The sequence below is a fragment of the Marmota monax genome, unplaced genomic scaffold (assembly GCF_021218885.2).
Source record: "Marmota monax isolate L192 unplaced genomic scaffold, Marmota_monax_Labrador192_F-V1.1 WCK01_AAM20220418_F8-fsc00230, whole genome shotgun sequence".
Taxonomy (NCBI): Eukaryota; Metazoa; Chordata; class Mammalia; order Rodentia; family Sciuridae; genus Marmota; species Marmota monax.
Genome location: NW_026693365.1, coordinates 1,836,820 through 1,851,120, shown reverse-complemented (window position 1 = coordinate 1,851,120; position 14,301 = coordinate 1,836,820). Strand labels below are relative to the sequence as shown.

Genomic DNA, 14,301 nt, shown 5'->3' with positions numbered 1-14,301 from the left:
TTCTGATCCTGATTCCCTCCCAGAGGCCCCACCTCCAACACCACCTGGGACTGAATTCCTAGGATGTAAGCTTTGGGGACACACGGAAGCCATCGCCGAGCAGACCACGAGAGCTGAGGTAAAGGACGGCTTGGACTCCAAGGCCATCTTCCAGCCTCTGCCTGTGACTCTGGAGAGAGGGGAGGTTTGGGCGCAGGAGAGCCAGCTGAGGGATCTCGCCAGGTCTGTGAACAGACTGGGGTGCCAGGTGGAAACAGGCAGGCCAGGTAGGAGGCTGGGATTAACAGGCAAGAGAAGGTGCAGTGGAACCCAGCAGGGCAGCGGATCCCTCGTGCCGGGCAGCGGATGCCTCGGGCAGGCAGAGCCAACAGGAATGGGTGTTGGATGAGAACCAGGGGGGTCCAGGGCGATTCCCGGAGCTTCCGCCTGAGCAAACCTTAAAGGACGCAGTGGCCCTCTATGAAGACGGAGGCACGTTCCAGTCACCTCACCGAGTGTGGGGTCATGTTCACTGTCAAAGATCATTGAGACAATTTTGCCATTTTTGTACCTTTATCACATAACTCTGATACCTTCTTGGAACGGACACATGGACGGACCCCTCCCTGGAAAGCTCACACTCAGCAGCAGCAGAACCTGCCGTAGGCCCCCACTGCCCCAGATGAGGCACCAGGGGAGCACACACACCTTCACGCTCACGCATCAGCACTGCCTTTGTGTGACCAGGAGCAACGGGGCACAGAGGAGACGTTCCACAAATAGCCGTGAAGGGGTCCGCAGCCGGCGTGGAGAGGGCGCGGGCCCTGGACTGGACCTCTTCTCTGAGAGTCCGCGGGCAAAGATACTCAGGACTCCAAGCCCCTGCCTCCCACCCACGGAAAAAGCTCGGATCCACCAAGTGAGCTCCAGGCAGCCCTGGGCAGGAGCACAGTCAGTGTTAGTTCTCCCTTCCAACCTCTTTATGGGCCAACTCCAGTTACAGTCCTAATGCCACTTATAAAAGTCAAGGCTGAAATTGCCAACGTTGAACACCATTTCAGGCTGCAGAGAAGTAACTGAAGTCTAGATTCAGACTGGCCCACGGGTGCTTGGGTTAGCTCCGAGCTTCTCACTGACCAACCCAGCATTCAGAGACATTCTGGATTCTAGAAATGTCGCCTAAGTTGAGGAAACAGGTTCCCTAGGCTGGCCAGCCTCCCTGCCTCTGAATTCAAGCAGGGTCCCTTGTGAAGGATGGGGCCTGCCCTGAAAGGACACCCCACTGCCGGGTCTCAAACCACACCCCGCCCCCAGTCTCCTGAAGCTCACAGCCCCACTGTCCGCGGCCGCCCCTGGGGAGTCTGGGCCTGTTTTCTACTGGGAGGTGACATGGGAGTGTGCCACAGCGCCTCCGCCTGTGCCTGGACCTCGCAGACTCACCATAATGGGAGACCTGAATGTTCCTGTGGGCAAGCAAGTCCAGGACAGAGCCCAGCGCCCCAGGATGAGGGCCCGGAGATTCACGGCCTGCGTGTCTCAGTCAACACTGGAGACAGGGAGAACCCCGGGCCTGGGTCCCTCCCCAGCCTCAGCCCCGCTGCAAGGTGTGAACAGCCCAGGGCTGTGGTGATGGTTAGTGGCTCAGCTCCAGGGCTGGGGGAAATGGCAGGCCTGGGCCCTTTGGGGAGGCAGAGGGGAAAGCTCTCATCTTGCCCGAGCAGGTCAGCCCCAAACAGGAAGGCAGTCCTGGCACACCTCCACCAGGGAGCGCCTGCAGGACGCCGTGCAAGTGGGGTCCGCCAGACTCCGAGGTCAAGCCGCTCATGAGGACCTCCAGGAGGCGCGGCGGGGGCCAGGTCCTCAGGCACAGGGTGGTGGCTGCTGGGGCTGGGGGAGGGCTGCGGAGCTCGTGTTGATGGGGACAGTCTCAGGGAAGATTAGGGACCTGTGGGCAGGTGACCGAGATGGCTGCACAGTGGTAGGAAGGTATTGGTGACACAGAGCCATAGACTTAAAATGGTTAAGATGGTAAATTTCATAAATGTTTTGACTCAATAAAAAAATGCATTTAAGGGAAGGGAGGGAAGAGAAAATGGCAAGTCTTGAATGGCCATGGGTCATGGTGTCACCTCAGGCCTGGGGACAGGTTCCCTAGAGAAGGGACCTCAGCTCCAGCAGGGGCCTGGGCGTGTTGGGCCAGCCCAGCTCCTAGGCTGCTGAGCGCCACTTGCCTGTTCTGTCAGGGTCCGGCTGCCGGAGCAGGCGCTGACGCCGACAGAGAGGAGGAGGCTCTGAGGAGGAAGCTGGAGGACCTGACCAGAAACATCAGTGACCAAGGCACCTCGTCCGAGGAGGAGCAGGTCAGGGAAGAAGAGACCCAGCTGGATGTGGCCACCCCCAGCAGGGCCCTCCCCAGGCCGGGCCCAGAGGTGAGGCCTCCCCAGCAGTCTCTGTAGGATACAGCAGAGGCAGGAGCATGGTGGACAGTCCCTGCTGGCCAGTGGTGTGTGACTAAGCCATGGGCTCTCCCCAGGTCAGGCAGCCAATCATGGAGGGTCACCAAAGGCCCTTGATAAGAGCAGAATGGAGTGACCCATTCTGGGGACCTGGAGACCCACCGCACCCGGGGAGTTCACAGAAAACAGTGTCCTGTGGTCCCTGCTGATGGAAGCCAGCCCCAACCCTTCTCTTCCTAGGTGTGCACAGCCACCGATGCCCAGGAAAAGGGCCCCAGGGGCCCCGTGCAGCCCAGCTGGACGACGGATGAGGAGCTGTCGGAGCTGGAGGACAGAGTGGCCACGACAGCTGCCCAAGTTCAGCATACTGAGAGTGAGGTAGTCCCACCTGCGGGGAGTGCAGCTCCCCAGACAGACAGGGACCCAGGGGCTGGGGCCAACCTGTGGGCTCGGAGACCCCGGCAGTCCACCCAGAGGCTACCGGAGACCCTGCCCACTGGGGAAGGCAGAATGAGATCTCCCACCCACCACTGTCCCTGGCCTAGGCCTGGGTGATGGGCAGGCCGGGCTTTCAGCCCCGGGGAACCATGTGGATGCCCACAGCTCCCTTCCTATACATGGGCTGGACACAAGCTGAGAAGTTAAGACAGCCGGGCGCAGGATGGGACTCAGCCCAGGGCCACGTGGGGCTGAACGGTGGCTGCAGAGCTTGAGGTGAGGGGCATACCTGGTGTACAGGCCAAAGGCCAGAGCCATCACAAGAGCCCCCAGGGACAGCCCTGGGCAGGTGGGCACTGCCGTCCCCTCCTCCGGAGCCCTCCACCCAGACCTCAGGGACAGCCTGTGGCCCTGGCCCTTCAGCAAGCACCTGAGGAAGACAGGCAGGTCCCCCAGCCCAATCAGAGGGCAGGAACAGGGTGGGGTCAGGACTGTGCGTTCATTAAGTCCCTCCCAGAATGTGGCAGGTGTGGGACAGGCCCGGGGACACAGCCAGCCGGGCCTTCGTGGAACCCGTGTCTTAGTGGGAGGACACAGAGCTACGAGGACATCAAGCAAGGCTGAGCCCACAGAGTGCCTGGAGCGGGGCTCTGAGTGGAGGCCAGGGAGGGACGCCCACAGGAGGCGGGAGTCCAGGCAGCGGGGACGGCGTGTGCCAGGGCCCAGCCCAAAAACCCAGACCACAGCAGCGACGAGGGGCAGGGAGGCAGGTCTGGAGGAAGGTGGACGGCAGAGGCCCGGAGGCCACAGAGCAGACTGCAGGGAGGGGCTAGGCGAAGCTCGGTGCCAGAGCACAAGGTCGCTCTCACAAGGCCCTGGGTTTGACCCCACCCCTAAAAAGGAAAAGAGGCAAGAAAGTTAAACCTGGGTGGGGGGGACACTGGGGGCTCTGAATGGCGCAGGGTGACAGCTTGCTGTCTGTCAGAGGGAAGGCCCAGGAGGGCAGGGAGGTTCTAGTGTCAGGTCTGCATAGGCCAGAGCTGCCCGTACCCGAGGGTGCCCATGCCTGCGGGAGCCAGGCCTCCTGAAACACCCCCAGAAAATCCACAGAGCCTCTCCACCGGCCTGGGTGCCCCACAAGAGCACGCCTCCCATACCCACGAGGGGACCTCAGGCTGTGCGTTTGATTGAGCGCCAGTCTCCAGGGGAGGCCACTATGGTTGGTTCTACCTATGAGCTGGGGACAGCTGCTGTCTCTGACCGTGACTCTGGGAGGGGGCATCGCAGTGGTGCCTGTCTGGCCGCCTAGTCGTCTGTCTGCTCTTGTCCAGGTGTCAGACATCGAGGCCAGGATCGCAGCCCTGAGGGCCGCGGGGCTCACGGTGAAACCCTCGGGAAAGCCCCGGAGGAGGTCGAACCTGCCGGTGAGTGGAGGGTCCAGGCCTCCCGGGAGCCACAGTGCCGCCTCCTCCTTCAGCCAGTCTGTGCTGAACAGCCAGGCCCTGTGTTGGCCTCCAGCTGAGGCTGTTTTGCTATTTTCTGTTGTTCTCCCTTATGCAGGGACCCCAGCAGCTTGGGAGGCTGAGGCAGGAGGATCACAGGTTCAAATCCAGTCTCAGCAAAAGCAAGATGCTAAGCAACTCAGAGAGACCCTGTCTCTAAATAAAATACAAAATAGGGCTGGGGATAGGGCTCAGTGGTCGAGTGCCCCTGACTTCAATCCCCAGTTCCCCTGAAAAAAAAATAGAAGCTTAGATGATAAAACCTTGAGTTGGAGGGTTTGATGAATGGCCATTTTAAGATGGGTGGGGAGATGAGGGTGAAGGGACGTGCCCTCTATCAGGATCTGAACCCAGCACCCTCCTCCCAGCCCAGTTAGGAGGCTTCCTACAAAACTCTGCTAGGAAGGAAATTTGGCACAAGGATGAAAGATGCTTTTAAAGGAACTCCCAAGGGGGTTTCCAGGTCAATGCAGGATGCCCAGGGAACTTTGCAAGTTAATGTTGAAGTGCAAACATATTCCACGCAACTTGGGACACGCTTCTTACCGAGATCTTGAATTGCGAGTTAGCTGGGCGTGCTGATTTTAATTACTAAGTCCAGCAGCACTCATCCCAGAAACATGGAGCAGTATGTGTGGGTCAGAAGTGCCCTCCCAACATTCTTGACCAAGCACAGAGAGCATCCAGCCTGCGTCCGACTGGCCGCCCCAACTGTTGCCCGTGGCCTGCTGCTCAGCGGGGCCGTAACAGCCTGAAGTTTCTTCCTTTCCCTTCAGATATTTCTTCCTCGAGTTGCTGGGAAACTTGGCAGGAGTCCAAAGGACCCGAGTGCAGACCCTGGGAACAAGGGCAAGGTGCGTCTCTGACCCCCACCCAGGCGGGACAGAGCAAGAGCTCAGGAACCGCTACAGAGTGTGGGGTGAGGGGCTCCTACGCACCCCGGGAACAGCTCCTCGGGCGGCTCCTCCCAGGCACCCACAGGCAGGATTTGTGTAGGAGTATTTGTTGGGGACACCCAGTTGGGCAGTGGAGAAGAGGCCACAGAAGGGACAGAGTCCAGCCTTTGACATCGAGCAAACCCCATGTGGACTCTTTGGCTCAGTCCTTCAAGGAGCTTCGTGGACACAGAGGCCACCCCTGCAGGTATCCTGAGTGGGATAACAGGAGCCTTGGTCCCTCCGCACCCACCAGCCATGAGCCAGGGGTGCCCAGGGCAGCACACACCCAGGCACCCGTGCCCCTCCCTGCCCAGGCACTGAGGGTTCCAGCGGCCTCATGACCTTCTTCCTGAACACCCAGGAAATGTCCCCGGGATGTGGGGGCCTGGACCCTGGGGAAGGAGGCCACTGGGCTCTCTCTTCACTCCTAGGAAGGCTGGAGACTGAATTTCTTAGCACACTGAACAGAGGCAGCCCTCTGGAAAGAGGGAGAGAGGGTGTGGGACCAGCAGCCATGGGGAGCTGGGAGATGTGTCAGGCACAGTTAAATATCCACGGCCCCACTTTACAGAGGAGGAGACTGAGGTTCACAGAGGTTGAGTCCAGGTCACATGGTGTAAGGTCACACTGAGATTTGAGCCCAGGTCCTTGGGGCTGGACCCTGTGCTCTTTCCACACACTGCTGAGAACTGAGTGTCTCCTGGAGTCGGGCATTCGGTGCTTGACATACAGGGACATGCTCTCTGATATGACAGAAGTTCAGAAGACAGCTGACTTGGTGAAGTCACAATCCAGAGAGCATTAAATCCCAAACTGGCAGAGTCCCTGCCCATCACACCTGGTGACGCCCACAGCCGCTCTCTTTCTTCCAGGTGACAGGGGCGCCCTGCCTTCCCAGGAGGGGCTATTCCCTCAGATCTCCAGGTAAGAGTGCCTCACCGTGGCCTACCGTGGCCTGGGACCGGCTCAGGGGAGGGAAGTGGCCAGTCAGGCTGGGTGTGCTTCTCTGGAACCTGTGGCACGGTCTTGCGCCCGATGCTGCTCTGCCACTCGGGCCCACTGCCCTGGTGTTCCAGGTGGTTGGAGTCACTGCCGGGCGCTGGCGGAGGTGCCGTGGGTGGTGACAGAGCCTCTGGTGCTTCCGTGCGGGCAGCATTTGGCCCTCCTTGAACTCTCGTGGAGCCAAGGACATTAGCTTTGTCCTGGACGGATGGGGTGGGGCCTGGGGGTCCTCTGCGCCTGCCAGGAGTGTGCTCCACTCACCTCAAAGCCTAGCCACAGCTCACAGAAGCAGGCGGATCCCCAGGGGTTGGAGGCCACACTCGGCCACAGCCATGCTCCTCCCACACAGGGTTCCCCATGCCCCTCCTCAGCTCCCGGACAGCCCTTGGCTCCCCTGCTGCTGCCCAAAGTAGGACTGCCCAGGGCAGCCCTGTGGGGTCTGCCCACACTTGGGAGCCCAGCCAGCCTCCTGTGGGGCCGTGATACACTCTCCTTCACAGGGGACAGCGCTCCTGGAGTCCACAGGGCCCCTGAGAGCATGGCCTCCACGCCCCGCCCCTGCCCCACAGCACTGGCTCATCTCCCGCATCCCACCCACGCCGTGGTCACATGGCCTCTGCACAGCTCCCTCTGTCTGAGCTCCTAGCACAGCTAGCTCATCCAGAGAGGGCCTGAGGCCCCCGGTCTCAGGGCCACCAGCCAGGGGGACTTTGGCAGGGAGGTGACTCCAAGGAGCTACCACTGGGGCCCCTGGAGTGCTGCAGGCTGACCTTCGAGGTGAGTGTCCAGCCTGTCCCATGGACGGACATCCAAATGGAGGCTCATGCTTGCCGCAAGAGAACAGGGACTCCCCTGGAGTCTCTCTGTGACTGGCTTTGTGAAGGGAGAACCGTGGTCTGTTAAGGCCTCTCGTAGGGCCTCGTGGGTTCCAGAGCACCAGCCGTGCTGGGACACCAGCTCTAGGCAGGAGACAGAGAGGGCCTGATGTGGGCATGTCCCTGAACACGGCGTGCAGAAGAGATGCCCGCAGTTGGCTGTAGGGAGCCCTGTGTCCTGGCCTGCTCTGCTCCTCGTGGACACCTGCTCGGGTCAGCAGATGCCCCCCTGACATGCAGGAGTTCACGAGGCTGGCTCTGCCCCCCACCACAAAGCAAATGCTGGCTGGGATTGAGGCCAGGGCTCAGCTCTACGCTGTGGCCCTGAGCAGAGACCCTCCCCTGAGGTCAGAGTCCCAGGACCTCACAGGCCTGCTGCATGTCACAGATAAAAAGGGAAAGGAGGACCCAGGACCCAGCGCTGGGTTTTGTCCATACAAGCACTCCTGGGGCCACAGCCAGGTTGGGGTCAGTGCTGGCTCCAGAGCAGAGAAGGAACATCTCGACTGTTGATTTGCACAACTGCCAAAACGTTTCATTAAAAATATTTCACGCTGTGGAACTTCCCAGAAGGAGCTGTGTCCACTTTGGGTACTTTTAAATTTTCTCAGGTGGCAGAGCCCTTGTTCAGGGTGGGTTTGTGATTCACAAAATGCTTCCCCTTTTCTGTTTTCCCCAAAGGCAAGGACGATGAGTCTTTTGATCGGAAATCCACGTACCGCGGCTCTCTGACACAGAGAAACCCCAACGGGAGGAAAGGCACGGCCAACCACCTCTTCGCGGTAAGTTCTTCTCTCACTTTCTGAGGAGATTTAAAAGTCTTGTCAGATTTACACGTTGGTATGAAGTCTTCAGAGAGAGGGAAATTGGAATGAACTGATAAAATTCAAAACAGAGAGCAGGGTGCACACCTGTAATCCCAGCCACTCAGGAGGCTGAGGCAGGAGGATCACAAGTTCAAGGTCAGCTTCAGCAACTTAGCAAGACCCTGTCTCAAAAAATAAAAAGGACTGGGGGTGCAGCTCTGCGGCAGAGCACTCCTGGGTTCAATCCTCAGTATTAAAAGAAGAGAACCAGAACAAAAGGTAAAATCTGCAAAAGGAAATTGGAGACATTTCTTAAAGATACAGTGTCCTGACGAGGAAGAAACGCTCAAACAGGCAGTGTCACGGAGTGACCACTGTGTCCCTGGGAGAGGGAGAGGGAGAGGGAGAAAGAAAGAGGGAGAGAAAGGGGCGGGCTCTGCTCCACGAAGGCCCGCTTTGAGGTGGTGGGGACCCTCCTGGGGGACCCTTGGGCCCACCCAGTGCCACAGGTCTCCTCAATCAGGTGTGAGGTGTTGGGGTCGAAGGCTATTCCCAGAATTATGGGGTGTTCGCTTCCTGGGCTCCTCCTGAACCCCAGATGTGCACGTGTCAGGAAGAGGGCTCACCAGGTGACACCAAGGAACTCTCGGGAGTCAGGCTCAGGCCTTTAGAACCAGTTGCTCTCATGAGAACTGAGCAGGGCCCCAGGAACCCCCTTAATGACCTAAGGAGCTCCCACCAGGCCCCACCTCCTAAAGGTGCACCACCTCACCACTGCCCCATGGGACCATGCTGCAGTGTGTAAACCTGGGGACACATCAGGTCCAGGCCACGGCACCCCGGCTGCCCTCAGCTCCCCGCCCACGTCTCACCAGCTCAGCCTGCTGGCCACCACTCACCCCCCAACAGCCACTTCAACTTGACACCAGGTACAAGGGCTTGAGAGAGGGTCACCTGACCCCGGTCTTTCCAGAAGTGCCCAAGGGGACTGGGGAAGCAGCTCAAAGGCAGGGCCCTTGCCTAGTGATGCTCGCGGCCCTGGGTTGGGTCCCCAGCCCCCTAGGAAGGAAGGGGAGAAGGAAGGGGGAGGAGGAGGGAGCCATCCAGGGAAGACGGAGCTCCCCGTTGCTCTTCTTTCAAAAAGTTGCCTGGGAATTCTCAGAGCAGTTCTTGAAAATGAGGCTGAACCTGCCCGTGTCTGTTGGGGGAGGTGTCCTGCCTGAGAAGTCCTCTGCCTGCAGCCCCGTCCCTTCCCACAGCGGCCCATGGCAGGTGCTGTGCTCCATGGCTGGTCTCAGTGTGCCAGTCAGAGCTGCCCTGAGGCTGGCACGTGGCCTGGACTCAGAGCCTGCCCAGTGGGCATTTAGCTGAATGCCACCATTGTAGCTCCTACGCCTGCTCCATTCCTGACCAGTGTGTCCCCGAGGGGCTCAGGCGTGGCATGCCGCAGCCCGGGCTTCTCTCTGCTCCTCCAGAGAACTCTGCTCAGGCCTTTAGCTGGAGTCCTGCAGACTTCTGCATAAAATGCCACCAAGTGAGGTAACTTTCAGGGCATATTTCAAATCCCTTTCCCAAAGTGATGGCAGAAGGGGGACACAGGCAGAAACCACAAACAGCAGAGACGTGCCAAGCTGGCCAAGGGCAGCCTGATGAGGCAGGACGGTTATGACCCTCACTGTGTGAGCATGCTCAGGTGTAGCCTGAGTGTGTGTGTGCATACCCAGTGTGGGCACCTGCAGGCACGCCCAGGAATGTGCCCGTGCACATCCCTGAACGTCCGAGTCTGTGCACTGTATTCATGTTTCTCTGCACATGCCTGAGGACCTGTCACTTACCTGTGCGTGTGCCTGCGTGCTGCTGTGTGCATACTAGTGCCTGGGAGTCTGCGTACACACTCACGTGTGCATGTGTGTTTGTGCTCTTCAGAAACCTGTGATGGCCCACCAGCCCTGACAGGAAGGGCCCTGGGCCCAGGACAGAGCAGCAAGGCAAGCCCATTGGGCCTCCACACAGCCGCTGTGTCCTCCACGGGCTCTGGGCTTCCCGCTGTACACAGTCCCACCCGCAGAGAGAAATGAGAAGAAACATGGGTCAAGGCGGCTTCTGACCTGTGATTCACAGCAGAGAGGATGTGACTGTCCTCCAGGACAAGGCCGTCAACCTGGAAGAACACCCGGAAGCCCTTTTCCACGCAACCCTGTCCGTTTCCCTCTTGGCTTATGGTACTGCTTTCATGAACGGAGCAGGGGACAGGCCATCCCGTGAGGGCCACGGCCAGACGTGTGTTCCTGAGTGCATGGGAGCAAGGGCAGAGGGCACGTGTCTGCACGGGTGCCTGGAAACAGGCGTCAGGATAAGGGACCGAATGCCACCCACTGAATGTCGCGGTGTCCCCCACCCACAGGCCCGTCTGCAGTTCTCTGTGGTCCACAGACAGAAGCCATTAGACTGCTCGCCACAGGATGCTGTCCTGAAGTTGCTGCCCTCAGGCATCACCCCGGGGCTTTGGGGGACTTCCCTTTCTAGACAACTCACCCTTCAAACCCAGCTTCCTACTCACAACGTGAGCCTTGTCAGTTTTCTCAAGAACTCAGATTTCAGCAACATCTACATCAGAAATGGCCTGTGCTAACAGTGTCCCTTGCACCTGGCCATTCCACCACTACAGCTGGCCAGGGTCAGGTGCCCAGTTTCTTTGTCCCCATCAGGTGGTACAGCACCCTTCTAGGGGCCCAGAAGAACCCCATGTTTAGGACACACATGAGCCAAAGCCATGAACACCGGTTTCCTCCAGAAACAAGGGTGCTCGGTCCACTCAGAAACATGCTCATGGAGCCCACGTCCACTTGCTGTGGCCACCATGACAGAGCACCTCATGCTGGGCAGAGTATAATCAGTTGTTCTCTAGGTCAGGAGGCCGGAAGTCCCGCCACAGTGTGAGCGGGGTTGGCTCCCCCCCCCAAGTTCTCAGCATAATCGGTTCTGGCTTCTTCCGACTTCTGGGGGTCCCAGCTGGGCCGCAGCCCTCAGCCTCACCTCCACCCTCACGCCCCCTTTTCCTGTATCTGTCTGTCCACCCCCTTCTTATAAGGCCACCAGTCCTGGGGTGTAGGGCCCACCTTAATCCAGTATGCCTTCCTTAACGAGTTGCATTTGCAAAGACCCTATTTCCACATAAGGTCATATCCTGAGGTCCCACGTGAACACCAACTGGAGGGGGTGACCTCTGCAGGGCACCATTATTGCCACACATGTACCACAAGGAGGGCGAAAGCTCAAAGATCTCAAGGCTGAGCACCGCGCTGGGAGGAGAACCTGAAGAACGGGGCCGGGGCCCCTCCCGGAGCCCCTCCAACCTGGGGCTTTGCATTGCAAGGAACCCAAGTGAAATAGTGGGTGGAGGCACAGAGCTTCCTCCAGCCTCTGGAAGCTCAGGGGCCTGGCCATGCCCTCACATGCCCTCCACCCTCGCTGTGGCCTCTCTTCCCTCTTGACTGGCAGCCACTCCTCAGACTTGCAGCAGGTGCCCCCGGCTCTTCGGTCCCAGCTCTCTGCGAGTGCCCCAGCCCTGCAGCCACAGCCCCCTGTTCCAGACACCCTAGAGAATGCACAGGGCCAGCTTCGTCCTTGGTGTGGCCAACCTAGAGGTGGCTGATGCCAGATGAAGGGACTCTGCTGGGCCCAGCAGGGGCAGCAGGCTGTGTTGGCCTACTTGGGTGTTCTGATGACCCCACATTTAGTTCTGCTCTTCTCCCATTTCACAAAAGGGGTTTCAGAAGCAGGAGTATGGGCCCTCCGTGGGGCATGAGGTCCTGCCAGGTAGTACACACACCTGTTACGAAGAACTTGCCAGCAAGAGATGCGCCCAGGGGCCATATCCAGCTCTCAGTCCTGCCACGCCACTCCCTTGTACACTGCCCCTGAGACCAGAGGCCACAGTACTGGTACAACGTCTCCCTGGTCCATTGCACAGGAAGCTCGCCCACCCCTAACTGAGGTGCAATGAAACCTTAAAGGTGGTGGGAGAGTCACCCAAACCAGCCAAGGAAGGCGCTGCAGGGGCTCTGGAGGGTCTGTCCTCTGCAAGGCCGCCTTGCCCTCTGGCCCCACAGTCCTGCCCCCAGGGCTCCTCCCTTGCCTCCCGCATTCCTCCTCTGGGTCCTTCACAGATCCTCTCCCTCTGTCCCCGTCCTCTCCTCACCTGCGTCCAGGCTGTCCAAGTCCATGGCCGAGACCTCAGTAAAGAGCTTTAGACCCACAGGGTGGCCCACAGCTGTCCCTCAGGCCCCAAACACCTGACCTCAACTGGGGCATCATGACCGTGTCCCCCAAGCTCCCTCAGCCCCCTGGCTCTGGGTCCAGAAACCCCTGACCCAGGACCTCACCACCCTCCCATCCCCTCCCTTCTGCCCCAAGCCCTGCCTGTGTGTCTCCCTGTGGGGACTTCCTGCCTCCCCTCGGAGTCCCTCAGAGGGCAGCTCTGCTCCTGTGTAAGGCTGGGGAAACCTGGATCCCAAAACAGAAATTGTGAGGAAGGAAAGTTAAAGGCAGCAAACATATTCTAAATAAAATATCAGTGAGTGAAACCCAATGGTGTATTTAAAACCTTAACAAGTAGTCATTCCAGGAGAGTCAGGAGTTTTTAATGTCAGGAAAAAATCTATTATTGTAGTAACAAACTAAATGAGAAAACCACGAAGTCCACTTCAGTCAATAGGGAAAAGATGCGATTACAAACCGCAAATTAAGACGAAGCGTGTTTTGTTCCCAGGTGCCCACAGCTCTGGGAGGGCGGTGGGGTCATACCTCCTCCAGGAGGGAACTCACATGCACAGGTTCAAGTTCATATGCACAACTCAAGAGGCCTAGATGAAATCCTGACCAGGCCATGCTGACCAAGAGTACTCGGCCCTCCCTGCCCCAGATCCATGGCCCAGGTACAGAGGTGGGGGAAGAGCTTGCCCCTCCAGACTGCGTTCAAAGCCCTTGTGGGATCACTTCTCCAAGAAGCTGGGTGCAGCCTGAGATGGCTTGGCCAGGCTTGTGGCCCTGGGGCTCTGGGCAGCTACAAAGAGCAGTCACAGCTCACACCTGGCCTTTGTTCTGTGCCACTGGCTGCCTCCCAAAGCAGCAAGGTGCCACAACTCAGTGCAACTAATCTGCTGTGCTGAACGGAGGATTCATACTCACACCTGCACACACTCACACACACTCTCACACCTGCACACACTCACATACACTCTCACACCTGCACACTCACTCTCACACCTGCACACACTCACACCTGTACACACTCTCACACCTGCACACACACCTGTACACACTCTCACACCTGCACACACTCACACACACACCTGTACACACTCTCACACCTGCATACACTCTCACACCTGCACACACTCACTCTCACACCTGCACACACTCACACTCCCAGGGTGATGTTCGAGTCTCACTCCAGCTCCTGAAGTCTCGGTCTCCATTGCCCCAGGTGGCCCTCAGGCTGGCACACACCCATGGGGACCACCTACCTTCAAGACAGGTCCACACTCTACCACACGATTCCCACCCAGGAATTCAGGTGGAATTTCTCAGAAGTGGAGCCCAGGCATTAGGAAAGTTTTTAACGCTTCCCTGTGACTCCAATCTGCAGGGGAACACTGTGACCCACCTGATCCTTCCAGAGTCCCTTACCCCACCCAGTCCTTACCGGATCTCTCAGGGAGCCCACCAGCCAGAAACCCCCGTGACCTGGAATAGACAGCCAGGTCTGGAAGAAGGAGAAGGCGGGTTCCCAGAGGGCGCCATGTTGCCCCAGAGCTGTCCCTAGAAGTGTGAAGGAGGCCCAGACAGTGGCCCATCAATCACCCGCCGCACAGACCCAAGAGGGGCAACCTGATGCGTCTCCTCCAGCTCAGCTCCCTCAAGAAGACGGGATTCAGTTGCACTCAAAAGACCTTTAACGTAATCTACAATTACTCAGAACACGATGATTTAGTTCTAAGGCCCACATTAAATGGCAGAATGTCCTATGGTTATTGTAAGTGACATAAATATGTAGATATTTTCACAACTGAGGATGCCATGGTTACAGCATGAGGTGGGAAGAATGAGCCCCACATCTGTCGAACTGACAAGAAAGTGCATGGGAGGCTCACCTGGAGAAAGAGCACCAGACCCAAAAGGGGGCGGCTTCTGTGAGGTTGTCTGTGCTTTTTCTTTTGTGTGTGTGTGTGTGTGTGCACTAAATTTTTCCCAGTGTGTATGAGTTGCATTTGTAATAAAATAAACTTGAGTTTTGCAATAAA

At 58.3% G+C, this 14,301-nt stretch overlaps 1 protein-coding gene across 5 annotated transcripts in view; it reads left to right on the top strand.

Moving 5' to 3' along the window:
• The window catches only part of Mlph (melanophilin), a 49,060-nt gene extending 34,759 nt beyond the window's left edge, over positions 1-14,301 (top strand). For 3 of the 5 annotated variants that reach the window (XM_046456972.2, XM_046456967.2, XM_046456968.2), the window contains 7 exons: positions 2,223-2,408; positions 2,676-2,813; positions 4,205-4,297; positions 5,152-5,229; positions 6,186-6,237; positions 7,872-7,972; positions 9,923-14,301. In XM_046456972.2, coding sequence (XP_046312928.1) covers positions 2,223-2,408; positions 2,676-2,813; positions 4,205-4,297; positions 5,152-5,229; positions 6,186-6,237; positions 7,872-7,972; positions 9,923-9,949 — 675 coding nt within the window. In that variant the 3' untranslated portion in view covers positions 9,950-14,301. The remainder of the gene's footprint in view (positions 1-2,222; positions 2,409-2,675; positions 2,814-4,204; positions 4,298-5,151; positions 5,230-6,185; positions 6,238-7,871; positions 7,973-9,922) is intronic. The other 2 variants (XM_046456970.2, XM_046456971.2) reach the window with 2 other exon arrangements.